This window comes from Temnothorax nylanderi, unplaced genomic scaffold (assembly GCF_030848795.1).
Source record: "Temnothorax nylanderi isolate EJ_2023f unplaced genomic scaffold, tnyl_v1.0 TNYL_tig0002_pilon, whole genome shotgun sequence".
NCBI classification, from domain to species: domain Eukaryota; kingdom Metazoa; phylum Arthropoda; class Insecta; order Hymenoptera; family Formicidae; genus Temnothorax; species Temnothorax nylanderi.
The window spans coordinates 2,455,317-2,479,705 of NW_027249064.1; the positions used below are offsets into that span (position 1 = coordinate 2,455,317).

General features: G+C 43.8%; 1 protein-coding gene across 1 annotated transcript in view; it reads right to left on the reverse strand.

The window, feature by feature from the left end:
* Positions 1-23,682, reverse strand: part of LOC139768930 (uncharacterized) — a 165,123-nt gene extending 141,441 nt beyond the window's left edge. Inside the window, exon 1 of the mRNA XM_071699594.1 lies at positions 23,333-23,682. Coding sequence (XP_071555695.1) covers positions 23,333-23,527 — 195 coding nt within the window. The 5' untranslated portion in view covers positions 23,528-23,682. The remainder of the gene's footprint in view (positions 1-23,332) is intronic.
* Between the last annotated feature and the right edge of the window lie 707 nt (positions 23,683-24,389).

Below are 24,389 nucleotides of genomic sequence, written 5' to 3' on the forward strand. Positions count from 1 at the left end.
TGTAACAAAATGGACTGGCGCATTTTTCGCGGATATCGCATATCCGTACCTAAAAACGCGATTACCTCATCTCGTGATATAAAACCAGCAAGAGATCACATATATTTTATTCAACAGCCAATTTAAGCGAAATTCCGAACGTTCCATTTTTGAGAAGAAACTGTTAATCGAAATTTGCATGTCATATAATACTGATCGAAAACGTTCGTTTGAATGCACATATGCATATAATCTACGATATTCACGCGTTTTCCATAACCTAGAATTTTTTCTTTAAGAGACCATTTATACATAAAAAACTTTAATTAATATTTATAACATATTTGCCCTGTTAAGAAATTGAATCATAAGGAATGTGCGGCAATTTATGAATCATATTTCTGCCCTGACAGCTGATAGTTAAATATCCGGAACCCCAGTTGTTAAATATTAAAAATGATTTATATTCAACCTTTAGTGCTTCCGCAAAATCCTATACAAGAAGAAGCAACGACGGGCGCTTAAGTTATGCGTGTGTTTTGCATATTTCCGTTTACAAACGAAGCGCGGTTTGGAGATATCCTTAAAGGGGCACGTGCGTGCACGCGCGCACGACATACGCGTCGTCGTGTCCGCACGCGTAATGAAAGAAAACGAGCACGCGAAAGGAAGGACGTTAAGCACGATAATCGGCGATTTATCGCTGTTTTCGCCACTCTCGGAATTTGATTCTCGGCCGGTGGTTCGGCGTGTTTAAAAACACGTTTGTATTCGCGCCGACTGTTCGTCATGAATTAAATCGGCGCGGTCAAGGAAAAAGGAACGTGGCCGCGAGGGACTAATAAAAGTAGCAAAACGACCGGAGGGACTTCACAATCGGGCCGCGCCGTTTCCGCCATTGTGTGCCGCGATAATAATACGCGACCCGTTCCCGACGGCGTTTTTAATCCGGCTCGGAGCCTTAGCGCCGACACGGCTTTCAGGAAAGCCGCGCTCTGCGACTTTCAGAGGCGTGGCGCCTGCTCGCCTCCAGCGAGCGAATATTTCACTTTACTCGCTCGTGTCGATCTCACGCCTTCGCGAAGGATCACGATTACGCAAAGTCACTCCGTCGCGCATAATAATAATACACCACGGTATTGCATATCGCACGGGCTATTGTAATTAATTTTCGTTTAATGTGTTAAGCGCAGCCACGAATTCAAGAGACATCGTGAGAAACGAAAAACAAGGTCGGTCTTATTTGGTCGACGTCCCTCCCTTCCCAGGTTATTCCTTTTCGTCCGAGGTGGAAAGAGGAAACTGCAATCTCAGGTCGCGACAGGGTGCCGAGATAGAGGCAATCTGCAAACACGAATTGGCCATTTGGCGGGCGTGGTGACGCATATGCGCGCCCGGCATAATTTGCTTTGGTACCATAGGACCAGCTTTTTTCTCCCGGGTGGTGGGGTAGTGATTCATTCCCGCGGTAATGCGCGACATTGGTATTCTATTCGTAACTCCATTAATTCGCAACTTCATTAGCATAATTGCTGCTAACAGCACTAACATCTTATAATCCGCATTTTCTAGCAATAAATTACATATTTTTTTCTCTAGCTCTAAAAAAAGAATTTATTCTATCTAACGTTGCTGCATTATACACAGATACTTCTACTATGATATAAATTAGTATAAGCCAAAATTTAGCAATACTATTTAATAACTTGCTTTCTAATGTTTCTAACCTTTCTCTCTCTCTCTTTCTTCCAATCAGTAGTTGTTTCTTTTTATCGCGTCTAATAATTGATGTAGAATATTTTTATATATTTCTAATTTGTACAACTGTATATTCATATTATCACACTCAATACAGTTATTAATATTATTTCAATAATAAAGAAATAAAACTATGTCTTGCAATTTAATCTTGCAAGTCTATACATGCAAAACTTATGTAATACGAAAAAAAAAAGGAAAAGAGGCTAGCAAGTTGTTTAAATGTATATGAGTGTCGATAGCTTGAGTCCGTGGGTTTGCTAAGCCCAAATGACTGTACGAATCCCTGCGGGAAAGGCAGGTAATTATGCTGGTATTTACTGCCGCGACTTCTTCAGAGAAGCCATTGTGCTCGCGCCAGCATTTGCATCCCCCGCAAGCAAACGCGACTGTCGATTGTTTTAATGACCGCTCCCGCGGGCCTTTAGCCCATAAACTTCATTGTTTAGGCACACCCTTTTGGGCAATCGGCCACGACGTGGAAACCGACAACGAGGTAGAACGTATATTCGCCAAGCTCGTCAAAACTACAATGCACCATACCACAATAAAACGTGCATTTTAAGATAAATAGATTCTCCTTTCTCAGAAACATGCCTTTCACGCATTGTAGTTTGTACCTGGAGATTTTGAATATTCAGACCTCAATCCCCGAAGAAGAAAAATGCAATGTATACTCGTGAAAATCTCCGTTTAATATTCGAACCCGCCGCGTGCAGGGAATTCGATTTTGAAGAGGGTTAGAATAAAATAAATTTCCATCCTGCCCAGACGAAAGCTCGTGGGAGCACCCTGGGAGTACCCTGGGAGTACCCCGGGAAAGTCGTTAATTTGAAATAAATTTAAAAGTTTACGATTCGTGTGAGGTACCCCGACCACCCTGCTACGAAAGATCTTATCGATTTATCTCAGACATTTTTTAATACTTCTCTCCCCCGACCCGAAGTATATCATTAATATCTTCTTAAATATCACATTTAAACTGTTTTCAAGAATTGACTTGACTACTAGAGCGAGTTTTTAATACAGCTTGCGTGCGTAGCAGTCATTCAACTATCTTGGTTAAGGAACACATAGCTCGTCATTAAAATGCACGAAGATATCTTTTACAACGTATTGCGAACCGTCGGAGTCCTTCGGTCGGCTATCATCGAAACGCACGCCTCGCGTGCATCGTACGGCCGAAGGTTTATTAAGAAATCAACAATGAGCTCTCTTGCAATCGATAAATTAAGCCAATAACGTGCGCCGCGTGCTGCGCACGGATCCAGCGTCCGTGAATCCAAAGAGTTAAGTTAAATAGCGTAATTAAACAGCAGTTTGTACTCGGTGTTCTTAGGTGCGCTAGGGCCGCTAGTGTAATTACCCCGAAGGTTTTAATCGACGGAAACCGGGGATAATCAAAGTGATTTAGCGGGCAGGCGACGCCACGGGGTGCCCCGTCGCCCTCCCGCCGTTCGAACGATCCCGAAGAGTCGTGCAACCCGAAAGCCCGCAGGGCGCGCATCACCGCGACTTATCGTGCAACTACAAACACATCACCAACTGCGATTCACCTGCGCCCAACGGGAATCTCACCAGCTCTCTCCGAGAACCTGGAAATCGAGCGAGGGAGAAACGAGTGAGAAGGACGGCGCCGAAACTGACCAATTCAATGAGTATTCCATGTTATGTTCTGTCGATTTGATCGATGACCTGCTCTCGGAAATCAGGACCCGGGCTACGCCCTTATCTCGTCACAGGGAATAGTCCATTTTCGTGGGCCAGACACACTTCCTGTCCAGTTAAGTGGACCCGGGTCCGGTAATTGTCGAACGGTCGGTCGGATGTTTTTAGTAGAGATAAGGATGAGTTATAGAAAAAAAGTTTCCTGTGTTTCCGCTCATTCAATTTGTGAAATCGTCTCGACATTTCGGTCGAGGAATGGCAGATAAAATTTACCAAAACGTACTCTAGCTCGTCGTCTGCAACCAATTATAGGGCGATGTATCATAAGATAAGATAGATAGGCGAACAAAAAGATTGCGCCGGTAATTAAGAGACATTGCGTGAATGGCGGTCTTTCCTTCGGTTTGGTCACGTCACCAAAACTCGATCTACCGAATACGCACATGGTTTGACAAAAAATAGGAGCGTACATCTCTCTTAGACTGGCGAGAGTGAGCCTGCGCTATCCTCATTAACGTGAGGTTCCCTGATGAGGCGTTCGGCGCTCTTAAGTCCCGAACTCTCGGTGATGCATTGTCCCGGGAATTAATACTCGCGTATAAGCACGCACACGAGAATCTCAACCCCCGGTGCAGAGATCGCCCGTGAGAGCGGGGAACCTCGTGCACCCGCAGTCGATCACTTTAATCGATTTCGCTCGAGTCGGCGCAAGAACCGAACGGATCGTTAGATCGGTCTGATGAATGGCTGAATTATCGGCGCGGAACCGCCAATGAATATCGTTAATGAGGGTGGCGCGTTTCACGACGAGGAGGGTTCGCATAAATTTATGCCGACTGCCCGGGCTTCTCCATCAAAATTTTATTATTTGCATTGTCCTTTTTTTCTCCGCGTGGAAGACCTCTTGCGCGTGGAGAATTCAAGGCTCTTAATTAATCGCCCGTAACTTCCAGACATTAACTTGTTCTATGGCTTAACTCGAGTTTTAGTTCCTCCAGGTATCTCCCGAAACTTTCAGCTGAATTCTCGGGTCGATTACGAAAGATTTCGGTATCGCTTCTTCGGTGGTCGCGAAGTGATTCACAGTTTTCGGCACGTCCACGAATAAAGTGAAGACCGATGCTTCCTAATTAAATTCTATTGTTCCGCGGCATCTAAGGGACAAAAGCCGGCGAGTGGAACGCCCCGATAAAACGGAGCGTGAAACTGAAACAATAGGTAGAAAAAGTTCGGTCGCTTTCAGCAGGAAACGCCGGCCGACGTTTTCCGGGAGATTGCGATTCGTCGGGGTGGCGGAACAGAAGTTACCGAGGTTGCCGCGCGGATTTCGGGCTGAAGAAATGCGATTTAATTGCGAAAAATTAACCGCGCTGTAGAGATGAAATAATGAGAAACGGCGCGCCGAGGATAAAGGCCGACCTGTCCTGAGACAATGCAGGTGTCTGTGGCAGACGTGCCATGATGAATAGCCGTTGGGACGACAGCTCGTTTTAAGAGAGCCCTCTAAAAAATCATGTAAAGAGGGAGGCGGTGCCGCGCGATTAAGAGCAAGATGAATCCGATGGAGTACGAGGAGACGTTTCCATTATAAGTGAAATTGATCTTTTCCCATGATCACACCTGCCGGAGATTCGCCGCGCTCGCGCCGAGATTGAACGGATTGACGTTCGAAAGAAAGAGAGAAAGCATCAGAGTATCGAAGAAACGATCCATCGATCATTATGCGCCTATTAGGCCGCGTGGGAGTGAGATAATCACTTTCAAAAGAGGGTCATTATAATTACTTTAGCTCTTCTAGAGTTCTAGAGAAAACCTGACTGTTTCATATAAAAAATAAAATTAACTGTTTTGTTGTTACCAAAATAATAATTATAAATTTCTGCCATCCTTTTAGATTTGTGCGAAATTTGGAAAAAAAAATATAATTTCTAAATTTTTATTAGAGAGAAAGTAGTATATGTAAAACAGATAATATATGTGTGTGCAATTATACCGAAAAATATGAAAATTCAGAATCGCAAAACTGCATAATAAAATACAAATGGACACTGGTAACAATCACTGCTAAATAAAATCCGAAAAATGGTTTTCCAAATTGAGATAGAACAATTTTCTAACACAGCTAGTGGATTACGACATTGGGGGGGTTTATGGTCGTAAACAATTACCGATATGCATCGGGCGACTAACTTTAAATGTCGAGCCGAAACTCGCGCGGCTCTACGGTCGATTGGAGCCGTTCGGATGGCATAAACGTGATAAGAAAGCATCATAAAGCAGTTCTCTGTAATGAGAATTCGTTCGTTCGTCCGTCTGTCTATTTCGCAAAAACCGGGTGCCCCTTCCATTAAAAGTTGCAAACGATCTCCACCTAATGAGATACCGAGACGTTAATGGCCGCTTTAATTGGGTTGTTAATTTTCGGAGATGAATTCATAGGTTAAAAATGCAAAAGCTAATAGCGCCGAGTGGGTGGAGTCCTACGGATTAAATGGGCTATTTTCAGACCCTTTGGCGCCCACAGACGAGGCCGCGTTTTTACAAGGCACGCTCTCTCTCAGTCGGGTCTCTCCTAGCGAGCCTTTCGGAGCTTTTTTCATATAAATTAGGAGATTAGATCTCTCCCCCCTCGTGCACGTTTGTGTGTTATTAAAACAGCGCCTTTTGCGCAACAAAGAAAACTACTGTGCTCGTGATAATGATGCTCTTTTACATTTTATGAAAATAATCACGTCGTTTGCACCATTAATATTTCCGCCGAATTTCAAGCCGCCAATTTTTTTCTCAGCAAAAATTAACGACTCAAAGATCTTCCCTCTAACCAATGCTCGATTTGTTCTCGTCGATTGGCCACAGTTTAACTAACTCATTCTCTCCAGGTTCGTGGGGTCATCGCGGAGGTACATTCCATTCTCTCAAACATCCCATTGTGCTCGAACACACCGCGAGGCAAAAAGATCCCTGGCGAGATCGATATCGATAAAAAAGAAGGCAGATAGAATACGACTGCCGTGGGCGCCCGCGCGTATCGCGCGTCCAAGTATGAAATCTCGATTACCGCACGGACTTTTCCGTGGCCCGCCCCGAGAAATTAGGCATAAGGCGTGTCGAGGCGGGGGTGGAACAGGAGTGCCCCCCAAAGAATCCTCGCGTAACAATGAGCACAAGAATGCAGCGAGACCAACTGGTTTTAACAACGCTCTATTGTCGATGGTTATAAAGAAGCCATCCTATCTGTTCTGTCGCTTTTTCTCTTTCCTGATGTTTTCTCTTTTTCGTCTTTTTCCTAGAAGAATATATATATCCGTGACTGCGCCGCGCGCGCGAAAAACGGACTATTGGAGCTATATATAGTTTATAATACTAGTTTGCGACGAGAGAGAGAGAGAGAATCACACGAGGAGTTGTATAACGATAATTAAAGATGCCAGCATACAAATTTGTCCCTTTTGAAACGCGCCTATCAACCCTTCGCGCGGCGGAAGATCAGGCATTGCGCGCTTTCGATACGGCCGTTCCACAGCGTCGATGATATCGCAGGGAAAGGTTGATCGAGGTCCAACCGATTACTCCGTATACCTCCAGGCGCGATACGCTCAATTTTCACGTAAGATTACACGCGCGATCGGTTACCGCGACATGCCGTTGGTTTTGCGCGCCGCTTGTCTATCAAATCGAAAGTATAGGGTCAGTTTGAGAAGCCTGGCGGGTGTTAGCCATCCTCGAGATCCATGTCAGGCGCGTTATTACTTTCCATTATCCCGTCGAGCATGTACACCGCGCCGGCATCGATGTTACTTTACGAAAAATTTCGATCCTACACTTCGATGACCCTTGTCTCGCCACGATCTTCGAAAGAAGGCTCGACCGAAGTCAGGAAAAGACACGCCGCGCCGGTTTCGCACCGTAGGCGACGATTTGCGGTCGTCAATAATTGTTTAGTAGGAATCCCCACGGCGCGGCGGTGGCGAACGCGAGGAGGGACGAGGACAGATGCGCTACGCGCGCGGGGCCGTTCCACAAAATTTAACGCTAAACATTCCATAATTAATACGTTGCCCTCGCTGGGAACCGGAGGTTGCGGTTTCGAGCTGCTCGCTTAAACCGGGCGCTTCGCGAACACCGCCATTACGGATTTTCTAAAGTCGAGCTCGTTCGGTCGTAAAACCGCCGACCGTGGGGTACCTTGCCGCTGCTTGGATTCGTTCCCTTCCTCCGAAACGCTAACGTTGGAACGGAGAAACCTATTGCATGTACGAGCAGTATTTTAATGAAAACTTTCTTGTTACTTGGAGTTTCGAGCGTTTTGTGGCTCGCAAATTAAATTCAGTTTTTCTTCGTGCGAAAATTAGGAAATAACAGGCAGCATCACGCTGTGCACCAAACGCCTCTATTATCAGACATTTCTACCTAATCGTCTGCAGGTCGTTTCGACTAATTCCTAAACAACAGCTCGAGAAGTGACCACTGTCATTCCGCCGCGCGCTGTTGGATCCCACGAATCCAACACTAGCGGCATTCAAAATATCGCCATAATGAACGGTGACTACCGACTTCTCTCGCGTGGAGAGAAGCCTTTACGGACTACAGCAGGCTACCGTGAAACATTCCTCCGCTATAGTAGCGTACGCCCCCGACGCTCAAAATTGGACGGGAATCGACAGGAGCCCCGACGGCGGTAATTGCGGCACGAATATATCGCGGGTGCAAAAAACGTATCAGCATTCTGGACGCGCGGCGCTAATGGCAGACTGGCCACGTCATAATATCAGAAGCAGGCGAACGATCGCGGTTCCCGGGTGCTCGCCCACCGGCTAATAACAATAATTAGCCTAGGGTGAAAATCATCCTACCGGGCGTTTTCATTGGCGCGGTGGTGGGCGAAGTAGAAAGGCTAGAGAATGACTGATTATTCTACGAGACTGCGAATGTCGGCTCATAAGCTACCATTACATCGAGGTTTTGACGCCTCTCATGCTAGAAAAGGACGACGATTACGCACTTAGACTAGCCTTAATGACCGCCGCTAATTGCCGGAGTGGGGACGTCCGTCGGTAATTTCTTACGCAAGTAAGAAATGTTTTGACGCCGTGCGTTAAGTATCATAATTAATTGCATCTAGGTAAGTCAAATAAATCACCACGGTATTCCTGCACGTATATCATTCTTAGTGCTATAAACCTGCATAATTTTTAGTCGTACTTTTCCAGAAAAAAAAAAAGCAAGAGGAGAAAACGTAGGAGCTGCGCTGAATCTCGTAAAGTATCTGGTCGCAACAGATTCGTTAATCGCGAATGATCGATAGGCCAGGTTTATTCAGGAAGATATATATCGATGATACCCGTTTCGGTGGTCGTTTATGTTGCTTTCGCGACGGTGTTAAGGCGTTAAGTCGTTAAGTAACCGCTCGTGCGCAAGCAGCGTTACCGGGCGCGACTACTCGCTAAGAGATTACGCAAGTCGACATACTGCGCGAACGTAAAAGTGCACAAGACCCGAGCGCACCTGCATAGGATGCACATGGAACGCGGCGTGTGTCGCCGCAACAAGCCGGATACCTAATTCGATACACTCGGCCGCGCGACAACCTCCACTCGTGCACGTGTTACGTAATCCGCAGCGTGCTCTTATCTAAAGTTCAATAGCTTCTTATTGATATACCTATACCACGGTTTCCTTCGTGATAAAAAAAAAACAAGGAAATGACAGATGACCAAGTCAATAGAGCGTGAAAAAAAAGGCTGTATATTTACAAACGTACGTAACGAAGATAATCGTGTTCGTCGTAATAAAGATAACGAATAAACGCGATGGCCTTAATTTATTGTATGTTATAACAAGTGAACCAAGACAAATGGAACTGAACGTGTATTTACGAATGTTTGTTTTATTAATGTGCTTTTCTGGAATATTTATTGAACCAAATTATACGACATGTTTTTAAAGAATCTTCGATATACGTCGGAATTAAATTTATGCTTAATAAATATATGCTAATTTGTGGCTACCGATTATTTGACGCTTCCGGGACCGACGACCGTATATCTTTCTTTTTAAAACTTAGAAGTCGTTAACGTAATATATTTTTATGAGGTAAAACTGATAGAAACAGCTATTGGTGTTCCTCTAAATTACTCGGCTAGTAAAAAATTAATAAATTGCTACTGTTTACATAAGATCTAAAACTTTGTTCACTATCTATTTATATTCATCATTGCTCTCAATATTCGGTGTCAAAAACGTATAAGTTTAAAATATTTCATGATTTATTCTATCATATATCATAAACACACAGGCACGAAGTAAAAAAATTTGCTATCTTTGCCGAGATTTATTTAGTAGGACGCTCAGAACTAGTCGGACATTTCGGCGATGAAATAGCCGGATTTCGTAATCGGCGAGACGCGACGCGATGTGACGCGACGTGACGCGACGCGCTCGACGCGGCTCGTTACCATTCGGGTTAATTGCCCGGCAGTGGCTGCGCCCACTCGGCACTCGGACGTTGTTATGCACTCGCAAGCCTTCGCAAGCTGCACGTTCGCCCGACGGCGCTGACGTGGTCGCTTGTACAGTGTTGTTGCACTCGCGGCTCGCTCGAACGTGGTGCTGCAATTATTCGCTGCAGTTTCGCGTTCCGCCGGAGTGTCACGGTGACGCTCCGGCTATGCCCTCCAAACGTCCGATGCATTCAGCTCGCTCATTATGTACCTCCACCTCGTTCCCTCGTACCTCCCTCGCCCGCTCGACGCGGCTCGCAACTACGCTTCGACGCATTCACGCTTCTTTTTGGCTTGTTATTGCACCGACTAACTTGCTACCACAATGTAGTTCGATTTAACGATAAACAATGATTTCTGAAACATTCGACTGATTTATATCTTTCGCTTATCTTTAAAACAAAGTAGGTTTTTGCAGATATAATCTGCCTTTCAGCAAAGATGTAAATCAGTTTCCTCAATTAAAAATCCAAAAGGGCATTACCCTCCATCGACTGCTGTTTTCTTCTTCTTTGCATAAGTTTGGTCGGTGAACAAAGGAATCACTGAAGCGCACCGCGACGAAGTCGAAATTTGGGCGCCGAATCGCTGCACCGTGCAGCATGACGAAAAAAGAAAGCGAATGAGTAATTAAATCATTTATCAGAGAAAGAGTGGAAGCTCTTGGAGATAAAGTGCAATAAAGACGAGAAGATTTCTTTCTTATCATGTAATAATTACATGTATATATACATGTAATTATTATATGTAATAATTATTATATGTAATAATTAACATATAATAAATATATCTACATGTAATAAACATTTTTATTGACTTCATTTATCCTACACGCAACAATTATATCTTTTCGAGGAATATTAGGTGCGCCGCTGCAATGTGTATTGCCACGCGTTAATGCTGTCTTCCGGAACTTATTGAATCGGATCGCTAGCCGGGCGCTAATTGAGAAACAAGCGAGAGAGCCGAAAAGGAGCGAAGGGTAGCAAATTAGCATGAAAGAAAACCCATCTGGAATCATAAGTTTCTTCACGTTCCTCTTCCAAATGTTTCATTCATCGTATTCTAATCATTGCGAAGTTGGCATTAGCAAGGGAAATGTACTTCGTTGAATAATACGTAAATAATCATGGAAATAATTCGTTTCGGCAACTTTTCAACGATAAAGAATCCGGCTGACCTTATTCTACCTTCCGCGAGACTAGTCCTATTAGAATTCACACCTCGAAGCTCATGCCGCCACGTTCTATTCTCCGACCACGGAGCTCCTATATCTTTCGGCCTTTGACATCGACGTGTTCCCTGCGCGTGACAGGATTCACACCAGCCTGCTCCGCTTTTGGGGCGATGCCGCCGCTGTACGGGATGCCGAAAGTGTGCGTGTCCGACCGCACGGCACGTTTAGGTCGACACTCACGTATGCAGATGCGATAGACGCGAGAGATGGTCGCGATGACTGCGCCATGGACGGTTCCGGCTAGTGGTGCGCAGTTCCCTTTCGGTCCGTGCTTTTGCGCTCTTCGCTCCTCCGACGTCTCTCTCGCCATCACCTCACGTCGGTGCGCTCACCCTGTGATACGCGTGCATACGTACACGCGAGCTCGCCGCCGTATATACGTGGCCCGTGCACGTGTACCAGTATGTACACGAGGCTACAAAGCGTGCCACGTTCCGGCGGGCGTGCTTCCTCCGGGTGTCCGCTCCAGTGGGCCAAACCAACCGGCCAACCCCAACCAGCTCCAACCAGCCGGTCCGACGACCATTGAGATTGCGCTCTCTCTCACCGAGACTGGCCTTGGCTCCCTCGACTCTCGCTTTTTCCTTTTGATTTGGGTGTCGCGATAGCCCGCCTGCGCCAGGCTACTTGTGCAAGCGGCAAAAGAACGAGCGAATTCATTTCGGGGGTTGCGCGCTGTCGAAATCGAGCGATTGCCCCGTTTACTAAGCGGAATAGCAGTACGAGCCAGAGTTGAATCATCGAGTTTATCATTTCCCTATCGATTATAATCAATGGGGAAAGAAGATTGCCTAGATGGAATTTTAAAGATAAATAGGGAAAAAAGTAACACACCGTTAATGTATCGAACATATCTACTATAGATTATTTCTAATTTAACATCACAGATAACTAGAAAACGTTATATCGAGGAAGGCATTTATCTGAGAAATTTTCATTACTAAGTAAACTGAGCAAGCAATTTCTGTCAAATATCACGACAAGCGTCTCTATCAGAGTCTTTATCAACGAAAGCCCTGAGGCTGAGGCTTAGGTTATCAAGTTTCTCTTTTTTCTCTGTTCCTTCCTTTCTTTTTCTTTCGTTAAGCCATACAGATAGAGGATTCGCCAGACGGGAAAAAGCTATCAGAGACTTCAAGCGGCGCTAAATCAACTCTCCTCGTATCGGCAAATTTCGTAGAATTCGAAAGATTATGTCATAAGTTGTCCCGCGCAGCACGCGCACGCATTGATGTTGAGTCTGCAGAAAAGAGAAGTCCGACACACGTCACGGTCTCACGCGTGCAAACTACTAAATCTTATCTGATAATTTTGTTGTGGGGAAAAACGTAATCACGCTTGTAACTATTTTCAGCGAGCCACGAATGTACTTATAATATATCTTTTTAACCTGTGACATATTATCTACAGAGACTTCTTTTGCCTAGACTCAAGTACAACAAATGTTGAAGATATTATTTCTAGTCTCCCCTATACTAGTAATGTGTAGTATAGCACGATTAGCTTTTTATTCTCATTACGTATTTTCTTTGCGCATATATTTTGTATATTACATACTTTGTATATTGTGTATATTTAATTGTGATAATACTCAATTCAGGGCTTTATCTCTGAAAACGGACGTCTCCTTTTCACAAATTTGTTTACTCGAAGGTGAAGACGAAATTTTTCGCGAAGATAACAATTTACAAATATTTATTAATCCGGATACTTTGTTCATCGACTGTACTCCGAGTTCGCTTCAACGGGTCACCCATGAATGACCCACGTGGCGATCCCGTCGAGCGGATAGCCGCGATGCCCCCTGCGCGCACGCGATAACATGCACGGCCGTAACGGCATGTTTTTCGAGCCTCTCGAAGAAATAAGGAGCCGGGTTGGGGTCGTAGGTCGAAGATACCGGCACACGCAAGCCGCCTTTATGCGCTGCCGAATGGTGGGGCGACTTCGCCACAGCGCGCAGCGGTCGGCAGAGAAAAATGAGCGTGGAGGAGAAAGGGAGAATATACAGATGTGAGGAAGAAGTTAGCGAAGAAAGAAAGAAAAGAAAAAGTATTCACGCCGCGGCTGGAAAGTCAGGATGAAAGAGAAAGGAAAGACTGTGATCATTCATGCGATTCGTAAGAGATAAATAAATAGAGAGACAGACGAACGAGAAAAAGAGAGAAAGATAGAAAGTGGACGAACGAAAAATAGAAGACGAAGAGAAGTAAATTGCTTATAAAAGAAATATTTCAACTTAATGGCAGAGGCATGTGAATGCTGTGAATGCTTCTAATATATTTTAAGTACGTCTACATTTGATCGCGCAGCCGAGATTTACTTCGGCGATGAGTCGGCGATGAGTCACTTTTACAAAAATAAATTTAGAAACTATATATCGTGAATGTTAATGAATTTTACATATGCATCGGTAACGTCACACAGAAATCGCGAGAAAAACATTTACGCAGCTGGCGCGTTCGTGAATTCATGGCAGCGACGATTTCTTCCAGCATGATAATTCAAATTTGCTGGCTATAGAAGAGATAAAAATAAACTAGTCGCTTTAACAAAATTATAATTTATGAAGAAGCTTTTTATATATACGACTGATTCAACTAGTTACGTCACCGTAAGCTTCACGAGCAACTTTGAAATTCATTCCCGCAGGCGACGAAATGCTAATGACCGCTGTCAACAACAAAGGCCGCATAGATAATCGTAGAATTGCGTTAAAGCTTAGGGTTATTGTTATTTATGTCCACGCATAAATCGATAATAATTACGTATTTGTAAAGTATAACAAACCATTTCTCAGCTCGCTTCGGCTTAGCTTCGAATTGTGACGTGACTTGGTCATACGTAAAAATTTGTCGACTTGCGTCATGATGTAATCGCAAGTTTTTTTTTCTCGTGTCGACTTATCAATGCCGCTTGTCATGTATATTTTTACACAAAAATAAACGTCGACGTGAGTTGATTGTATCATTAAAACGGCTAGCACCGGGTGATGAGATTTGCGTCAAAGCAATGTATCGCGATATTATCGAAGTAATGCACCATATTTCGCTGTCTAATCTAATCGAGACGAGACGAGAACCTTGGCGCTATCGTGGCGATAACCCTAAGATTCTGATCGACTAAAATCCTTTTTTCCAAGAGAGTGCCCTGCATGTGTGTGATAAAAAAAAACCGAGAAAGAACAACTAGCGTAGATATTATCACGTTGATCGATAAACGATTAGTATAGAATCTTTCTTATGGTATATTTTTCAAGATAGTTCCCAAGAGGTCGAGATATATTTCCTTGAATTTAATTGGCGTAAAATTGCTCGACTAGAAAAATAAGAATATCTTTGAAAATACGAGAAAAACGCGATCAACATCGCCCTAATAAATCTTCAAAGTTCCAGTAATATTACGCCAAGCAAACTCATCGCAATATACGCTCTCGAGGCGTGACTTCGAGTTCGCGCTCTCTTACGACAAAACGGTGTCGGCGGGGTCGGACGATCGGCGGCGCATTAAAGGAGTTATCGCTATCCGCACGATAACGTCGGCGCGTACCCATGCGCTTCTGCACGCGGACTCACAGACGGGCGGCAAGTTTATCGGCGCCCCACACGAAGCGGCGCGCCGATTTATCTCGCGACGACACGTAAACACTTATTAACCGCGCGCGCACTCATTAACCAGTAAACCGGCCCGAGGTCCAGTCGCAAGACCATCATTCGCGCCGGCGAAAGAGCCGCGCGACGAGCGCCCCTCGAACAACCTGTGCCTTTTGATTCTCGTCGATTTTTTTATTACGGATTATAATACCGCGAGGTACGTGCAATCACGAGCGGAACAGATCGAGTTAATGGACGTTGAATGCACGAAAGAATATCATGACATTGCTCACGACATGTTTCTCTTCCTTTTCAAAATAATCTACTTTAGCCCTAAATTAAGTCTAATATTTAGCGTTCGTATTTTTCTTATTGCTAAATCCGTAAAAATAATGTGAAAAGTTTCGAAAGGCACGAAAAGTTTTTATAAAGAAATTCGATATGTATTTTTTTCCCATTGCAGCTCTGTAATGCACCTGCCGTTCATTCCGCAATATACAAGTTATCCTTGACATTATTTCTGTGCATTACCAGAATATTTATTCGTTAGTAAATACTTGCGAATCTCTTGTGAAAACTTAGGAGTATCCGTACACGCCCTCTCTCGTCTTCGATATTTAATCTTCGTTCAATAACATAATCTTTGTCCCTCTCACTTTATGATTTATCTAACTTCCAAGAGTTAGTCTTAAAATGTAAGATGCGAGCTATAAATAAAAAAATTGAATCTTCAGAAAAATCCAGTTCTAGATAGAAACAGACGAACGATTAATTAAATTAAAGTTTGCACTTATTAAAGAAAGGCAAAGGTTAAATTGCAGGCAAAGGCAAAGGTTTATATAACTCAGAGGCGTGAAATAATCATCTGCTCTATATCGGTCGCAATTATACGGTGGAGGAACTAATGATCAGCTACCGAGGGAGTCGCGGAAGTGCGATTCTCCTCAACGTAACAGAGATGCACCTGCGCGTGTGTCGCTACGACCTGCTAACCGACGCGGAAGCGTGGTAAGCATTCCGTAACGGAAGGGATGCTCCCGATGCTCCGTAACCCCTAAAACGCATCGGGCCGAGGTTTCCTGTCGCAGGAAACGTTAAAAGTCAAAAGAGGGGGCGGCCCCGTCAGAGCGTGACCGCGCGGATAGGCTCGCCTGATCGCGAGGAGTTAAATCGTTGTCGGTTTTACCGGTTGCTCGGTTCTGCAGTACTGCTCGTCCGAATTGCCGTCGCGTTTTTGTGCCGCACGCTCGATTTCATCGGATATTTACTGCCTTTCCCCGATGACGGTAGCGATTGTCCTTCCGCCAGTAAACGCGTTAACTCCATAAAACGGCTCGTAAAATCGTCCGGTTTTGCGACGCTGACCTACGCGCGTCACGAAAATTGATATACGTCTCGACATCGCCGAGTTACGAAATTATCAGAGCCACGGGGATGCGATCGAGGTCAGTTGGCAACGGAAAATCGTGACGGTGCCGTCTGATGGCTGAAGCGATGAGTTTGACGAGAAAGCGCCGACACGCTTCGATGCCTTCCGCGGCGCACCAGACATCCGCTTTTGATTTCTGTATCAGGGAACAGGTGGTCGGTCGCTCGGGCACCGGCTATTTCCGGTTACCGGTTTCCCTCGAGATTTGCATTTGACGCGTCGGCCACTTGTCGCGCATCGTAACCAACCGGACGAACCAGAAAGCTAATAATTAACTGCGCGAAGGCACCCAAACGTCTTATCGGCGAAAGAGGTGAACACCACGGCCGGTACGCCGATAACGTTACGGACAAAAGCACTATACGAGGATTAGTTCCTTAGTCATTCAACGCTGAAAGTTGGAAAGTCACAAAAAGTAATCACCCAGCCTAGTAAATATACCATGCGACGCTTTAACGCAAGCAAAGTACACGAGCTATATTACGGGCCGCGTGTCGGTAGCGCATTGCACGCGTTCGGTTTTACCTTGGAGGATGGCTAGCGGTATTAATTCTCTGCCGGAGAAAACGTAATAATCAGCCCGTGATAAATAATAACGCTAGTTTTTACGATCGTTGCTGCGTGAGAAAGTTTATCTTACGCTGCTCGCATGTTCGTCGAATATAATAGAGACGAGATTATTATTTTGCTCGTAATAATGTTTTTCTGCGATGAGATAAATCATCATTACTTGGAATGTGTAAAAACTACAATTTCCTACTTCATAAGTAATTTCTCCGAAAGTTTAATATCGCTTCCAAAAGAATAGATAATATATATCGACAAATAATTGATGATATTAGATATGTGATAAAATTCGAGAATAAATATTTTCAAACCCAATGGCATCAGCTGATGGAACGTCCCTCTCCTTTTCAGGAAAAGTAGGGGCAATTACAATTCAACCTCATCGATCGGCGACCGATCGATCGACCATTCGCGCGATTCAAAGAAATCGAACTGGAAGAGAAATCGCGTCTCCTCGCACGGGGAATATTAATGGCTCTATCGATGGAAACTAATTATCGGACGTATATAGGCGCTCTAATGCGCAAATTAAAAGTCGGCGCTATCTCGTTGCGCCGTAAGATTTCGAGGGTAACGATTTGGCCGATTAAGCTCGACCGGTCCAGGATTGAGCAATCAAGGAACCGATTATTTTCTTCGCACCACGAATAATTGCCGCACTTTGATCCTATCCGTCGTAAGTCATCGATAATTCGTCCGCGCAGCTGGGTAATAAACCTAATGACTGATACAAAATTATCGGCAGATCGTGCGAACGCACCAATCATGCCTGCCGCTTCTTCTGATTACCGATAATAATAATAATTCATCGCATTAATGATTTGCAGCGAATATATTTGCACGCGCGCATATTTTAATTCGCGCGGTAACAAATTTGTAACATAAGTATAATCGCGTTATGTTTCTTCTTTTGCAAAATCTAACATAAATCAATCTCTTTAACCACAACTGAAAAACGTGCCTACCAATTAAATAATCAAAAACGTTCAAGTAATAATATATTAAACACAAAATTACAAGGAAGCTGCATATTATACGAAATGCGTGTACGAGTATATATAAGTCTCTATTAAAATCCAAATGCAAAATGATAAACGCTGAATAAATGAGAAGCAATCCTTCAAAATGCGGGATACGAATATATGAAAGCTTGCAGCTGCAAGCGAGTATTTAATCGTCCATTCCTTCTGTAAAATTAATCCGTTGCAACGTGCAACGTCATGCCGCTGTAACAGTAGCAGTTTCCGATTTCTATATTGAGAAAGAGGAGAGAATACAGCAAAGAAACAGAATGAGAGAAATGTTACACGGCCTCTGAGGAATAATTAAGCAGGCAGCCAGTCATCATTTGGTGGCCTCTGATAATAATCGTGTGGAAATATAAAGTATGACCCAGCGGACGGCTGCCAGCCATTTATTTCAATACCAGTTCCGATAATACCGGTTGCTTTATTACTGCGCGCATTTGGCCTCGAAAGACTCCGTGAGGATCATCGTTGCAACGTTTCAAAGAATGATCGGGTTGTTATGTAATATCCCGCTAGCGAAAGAAATTAACCACTTTATAGGTGTACAATTAGCATGCCTCACTTTACGATATGAATTGCCATGCCGTTTCATTTAGGTGTCTATCATTTTCTTGCATTCGCGAATCCACTTCGCGAGAATTCAGAGTGTAAATTACAAGGCACGAATGTTCTCACCAACCCCCTACTATTTATCATTTAGCCGCATACATGACTCCTCATAAAGTGCTTTATACTCAATTATCGTTATAATGTACACGTAATACGCATGATACGCATAATGTGCGGAAAAGACAAGAGCGATCGAAGATCCAAGATAACGAAACTGGCTGGCTCCTCTCATCCAGCGGAGAAACGATCCGTTGCGCTTAATCCCTTGCGGAAGAGTGGAAATTATCCTTTCAGCGGAAATAAATTCGCGGCGCGGATCCGTGAGCACCGTGTAATGAGCGCCGGCCCGATACCGTCCAATCAAATTGCCTATACTCAGAAAAAAAAATTCCCCCGGTACCCGCTCGAGAAACCGCCACGCGCGTTGGTCGTGCGGCGTGCCGCGAGGTTCCGCGCCGATTCTAAACGGTGATTCATGGTGATTGCTCGCGGCGCGGAATAAACGAAGAACAAGGGGGGAGGCCCGGTGCCCGTAGCCCCACGCGACCACTTTAGAGTCCGGGGTTTTACGGTCCGCCGTATATAAATATCGCCACCACCGGGCTCTCTGAGCTCTCTCCGTTATCTGGTAGAACGTACGTTAGGTACGTCTTTTCTTTCTCCTTTCTCCCCGCTTTGTTCCACTCCTATGTCATTACACCACACAAGTTTAATTACCTCTAGCCGGTTTTATCAAACGATATCGTGCTTTCGTGCTTATTTATGAATACTTTGGTTCACGTTGCAGATTCCTGCTAGTTTATGCCGGTCTTTATAGGTAATTAATATTTGTCGCCATTAACCTCCGCGCGCCCAGTCGGCGTCGTCGTAATACGTTGCGCATCCAACCGGGTGCCCGACAACGACGGAACGGTCTGTCATCAGCGCGTCGCGTCGCGTCGCGTCGCACGAACGATCCCGCCGTTCCGGCGACAAGCGAGATAATTAAGCCGCGTACACCAAAGTTTCGAAAGATTTTCTTATCTGCGGCTAATAAGCACGCTGCCACGCGTCGTTTCGCGCGCTAAGTTACGTCTACCTTCGTGCGAATACATGACTATATGAAAAAAACGTCACCATGAAAATCGTATCGTAAACATTTGAGATACGCTAGATACGTTTGAGAAGTGCTTTTCTCAACGAATGCAGGAAAATTCTCTGATTAGTTGCATCTAATTACAAATTGTAAAAATCACATAAATTTCTACCGCGTAATTAGATAGAGATAAAAAAATCTATATAGATTTTATAAACTATAGTTATAATTTGCATTAAGTAATTAAATGTTCAATGTTTAATTTTCTAGTTCTTGGCGAGAAACGCGTGTATCAAAAATTACGCAAATTATATACTCCAATTATATCTTCATATGTTATGTACAGTGGTCGTTCAACTCAATTGCACGTTAAAAGACGTTGAGCTCGCAGTAGACTTGTAACGCGTACCAAGATTAATGCGGAAACGAGTGCTGGGGTGCAGGACTTGTCGTGAGGTTTTTAATTAGCTGTTGCAGGCGCGGCGCTTGAATTACGACGACGAGCCGGACATCGCGCGCTAGTAGCTCAGGCAACGAAAGAATTACCGCGTGCCGGCGTACGAAAATGATTAATTACACGACGAAGACATGACCTTGCTTGCTCGCTTCAACGACGCACGCGGTGCAGCACGCGGTGCGATACTTATCGGAATGATTTACATCGCCGTTAAAACCATTGACGCGACACGACACAGCCCAGAGAAATTACGGTGCTTACCGATGCAATTAGACGTAGATTTACCTGATCGTGATCTCGTCCAATACAGCAATCACGGCTCAATCAAGAATAAAGGAAATTTTCCATTTATGACTAATTCGCCGTTCAATCGTGCGACTAATTTATAAGTTAATTAAAATTATTAAGAAATTGAGTTGCGTCGTAGATGAGTAATATTATACTAATAACAATGATAATACTATTGTAGTAAGCTGAACTAGTAATTTATGGTTACTATCTATGCTTCTATGCTAAGAATATTTTACGTCTACTTTCTACTTTATAAATAAAATGATGCTTATAATTGCAGCGACAACTTTTGCGATAAGAATTTATACCGGAAAGTACGTGTCATATCAAATCCATACAAAAAATAATACTCTATTGCTAATTAAATGACGGATTAATTAATTAAATGACAGTTAAATGATTAGCTAAAAGTGTTAAACAAATTCAGATTTACCAGCATAATTGCTATTAAATATCACAAATGCTATCAAATATGGTAAAAAAAATGTAATAAATTTCCAAAGATTTGGAGATAATTAATTTCTTGTCCGAACTACCTTCAATTTTCTAATTAAGTGCCTTCTCTACTTAACTCTAAATCTTTTAGTAAGGCACGAAGAACTAGCAATCAAATCCGCTTTCTCACGAGTCTCTCGGTAACACTGTAAGATATCCTCGCCCGAGGGTGCACTCGATGCCTCAGGGCGAGCAATTAAACATGATTATCCCTCATTAAGGACGAATTCGAAGGACGAGGTACGGTTGCGTAATTGTGGGAATGAATCGTCCGCGTCGTTCTGCGTCGTTCGTGTTGTCCTCTTTTCTTTTCGATGCCGATGTACATCGCTTCTTGAACTCGCATAGCTGCGTGTATTGAAACGTTGCGTGCACCCACGCTGGAAATTGATCCACGTAGCCGGAAGCGAGATTATTGAACTCCCGCGAAAATGGTCTGTGATCCACGTAACTTCTTTCTTCTTATTGGGATCTTAACTTCCATATGCTGAGAGCAGAACTCACGAAGTATATATAATTTTCTTACGACGACGTAACGACTTCCTTATGCAACGACGATTTATATTTTTCAAATAAAAAATACAAAACTCGTAAAATTTCTAATAAAATATCTACGAATTGCGCGCGCGTGAAACATCCGGTCTCAATCTGTTTCGTGAATCACGTCAATGATTTAAACGTAAGATACTTAAAAGATGTCTTTTTTGACAATCATATAGCAAAAAACTAGTACTATTTGAACTAGTTTTTATTTGAAAGTTAAGTGCAGTCAGAATTCTTCGAGAATTCATTATATTAATGAACATCTTCCTTATCGTCTGCTAGGTTTTTTGACAATCGCATTACGCAGGCTGCATTAATTTCGATTTTTGCACCGTGTACTTAGTATAATAAAAACGTTAACGATATTATCCCTGCATTGGCCCTCGCGTTTTTATTTGCCGTTATCCGACGTATCATTATCGCGACAGGTTGTTTATCTTGCAAGACGAAGGGGAGGTATTCCTACCAAATGTGTGCCGCGAGTCAACAACTCGGTGCGCATGGTTGTTTGACTGTTTAACTTTCCCAGACCAGAGAGGAGCGGTCCTGGACGTATATATCTACCTGCACTCAGGTTCCTAAAGTTCCTCAAATGTTGTCTCAGGCGGGTTAGATACCATAACGTCGCGCAAGTTCAACTTTAGATAACAACATTCCTCCTCGATACTAGGTGTCTGATCCAAGAAGACACTCTAGGCGCTAAAAATCCATATATCTAGTCAAGATCTCGCTGAATTATATCCTAATTATGTCCTAATTCTATTTTGTCGCGAACATTCATGAAAACAAGATCATGATTGTTCAATTTTCAAACCGCGTCTTGACTATCTGCATAATATTCTAGGGTAAGATTAGCATGCTGATTACGAGCGCACGTAGTAACTCGTGTACGTGTTCACGCACGCGTACTACGATAAAACGACGTGTCTTCGATGACGTCTCACCATCGGCTGATCATCGCGCGAGCACGCGTATACACATGTATCTTCATGCCGTGCAAACGTGACGTCGATTTGTTATCTATCGGCGATTCGCGAATGACGTGTGATTGTGTCAGAAATTCATGTGAATACGACTGCTTATCTTTATTCAAAAATTCTCGCGATATGAAGTAGACATGTGTTACAATATCGCGAATAACTATTTGAATTCTTATCTAAATGTTGAAGTTAAAATAAAGCTTCCTCTTTATATAAGAAACGATAAAATATCTTATTACTGTAAAATATACTTTATCATGTTCGTAGAACAAAAGAATCATAAGAAATTTAACGATTGCAATTGTTGATTAGTTACTTGATATACGTATGTTACACATATATGTTACAAGAATAAGGGGCAATAAAATGCTGCGTTACGGAATAATACGAGAGTTACACGGAAAGCCATATCAGACAAATGGGAAGTGAGGAATATCTTACTACAACCTGACGCTTCAAAGAGAGTCGCATCACCGAAGTCTGGTCTCATTTTAACAGGTGTACGCGTTATTTGATCAGTCCTTTTCCGTGCTATGTTTGTTTTACGTGACGCTCGTGTGTCCGACGCGCGAGGCGGCCTAACGAATCGTAGAAAGGCCTTCCGACGTTGCGCCGCGTGGGCACAAATACGTTTGCGCGGGTATAAGAAGAGGGGTAACGGAGGGGGAGCGCGTTTTTTTTTCACGTTTACTTAGAAGCAGATGCATTAGAAAACTCGTATGACGACCCATCGACGTTCTCGATGATGAAGCGAATACTTAATGCCACTCACTCCGTCTTTCCACGTATCAATCGAGATATCGAGAGCCGTACAGGATGCCGGCTGCGGTAAAGTGAGCTCGTAATTTAAACGACTCACGTGCGCCGATGATTTCATTCGGTCGACGGACGCACGCGTAAGGATTGTGAAATACACCGTTTAAATCAGCGATGGAAATCTTAAGTAATGACACCGGTGTTTTCGAGAACCAATATTTTTAATTACGGCGTCGTTTTTAAAATTGTTTTTTTTTTAGTGCATATTTCACCGCTATCGAAGAAGCGATAATTGCAACACGCGATAAGCAGAACATGCTTTCAGATTCGCGAGGTAAATGAGTGAATGAATATTGAGCATTCGAACCTTCCTCGAAGGATTCCAGGCTCGGGCGGCAACGATTGAGAATCTGGAAACGTCGCCGAGATTTCGTAATAAAAGTGATCGAGATCGCTCCGTTCCCAGATAAAGAGGAGCTCCGAGGAGAGTCCGATCCGAGGCGGTTAAGATAAGTCTCGCCTCGCGCCTGTGCGGCGCGCCGCACACTCGATTCGGCGACATTCGAAGTCATCCTCGCGTGTAATTGGACCGCTTTATGACACCTTTTGCGACTCGCGCGCAATTGTCATGCCTATGCAATGCTGTCTTTAGATAAGTTAGTCCGCCGTCTATACCCTTGTCGCGGGCGCCATTACGCGACCGACTGCGAAGCCAAAGATAAGCTAATCGGCGTCGTAAAAAGTGCAGTTTGCGGATGACGCCGCTGTATCGCCAATGAGAGAGCACGCCGCGATACGGCGCATCGTTTTTAGTCGCGACGACGCGATATAGCACCACAACTTGAAAACTACGACGCATCTGACAATGAGACACATACGAAGTGTTACGTTGCGTTTCGAAGCACATTTTGTTCGTGGAGAATGCATAGCACGCACTCTCTTTATTTCCTATCTAACACTGAAGCCCAGTTGCTCGTTAACATATTCAGAAACACAACCTCGTTAATCTTAGCGACTGCTTGCACTAACGGTCATTAACGTCATTCCTACTAGACGACGTTATCCTACCTAACTTGTTGTGTATTTCAAAACAGAACAGATAATCGCTAGTCAAGATTAGCTAACGAAAATTATCGGTGTCATTTAGAATAAAGATATTAGTAAGAGAGATTATGGCTTGCTAATATATACATCTACCTATCTATATATATAAAAACAAATGTCTTGACTGACTGACTGACTGATTGACTGACTGACTTAACGCTCAGCCCAAACTCCTAAACCTAGAAACATGAAATTCGAGGAGTATATATTCCTTCCATGAGGTAAGCACTCACTAAGAAGGGATTTTTAGAAATTCGACCCCTAAGGGGGTGAAAAGGGGTAAAATGTGTTTTCGTGAATTCTTCACGATGAGATATCGA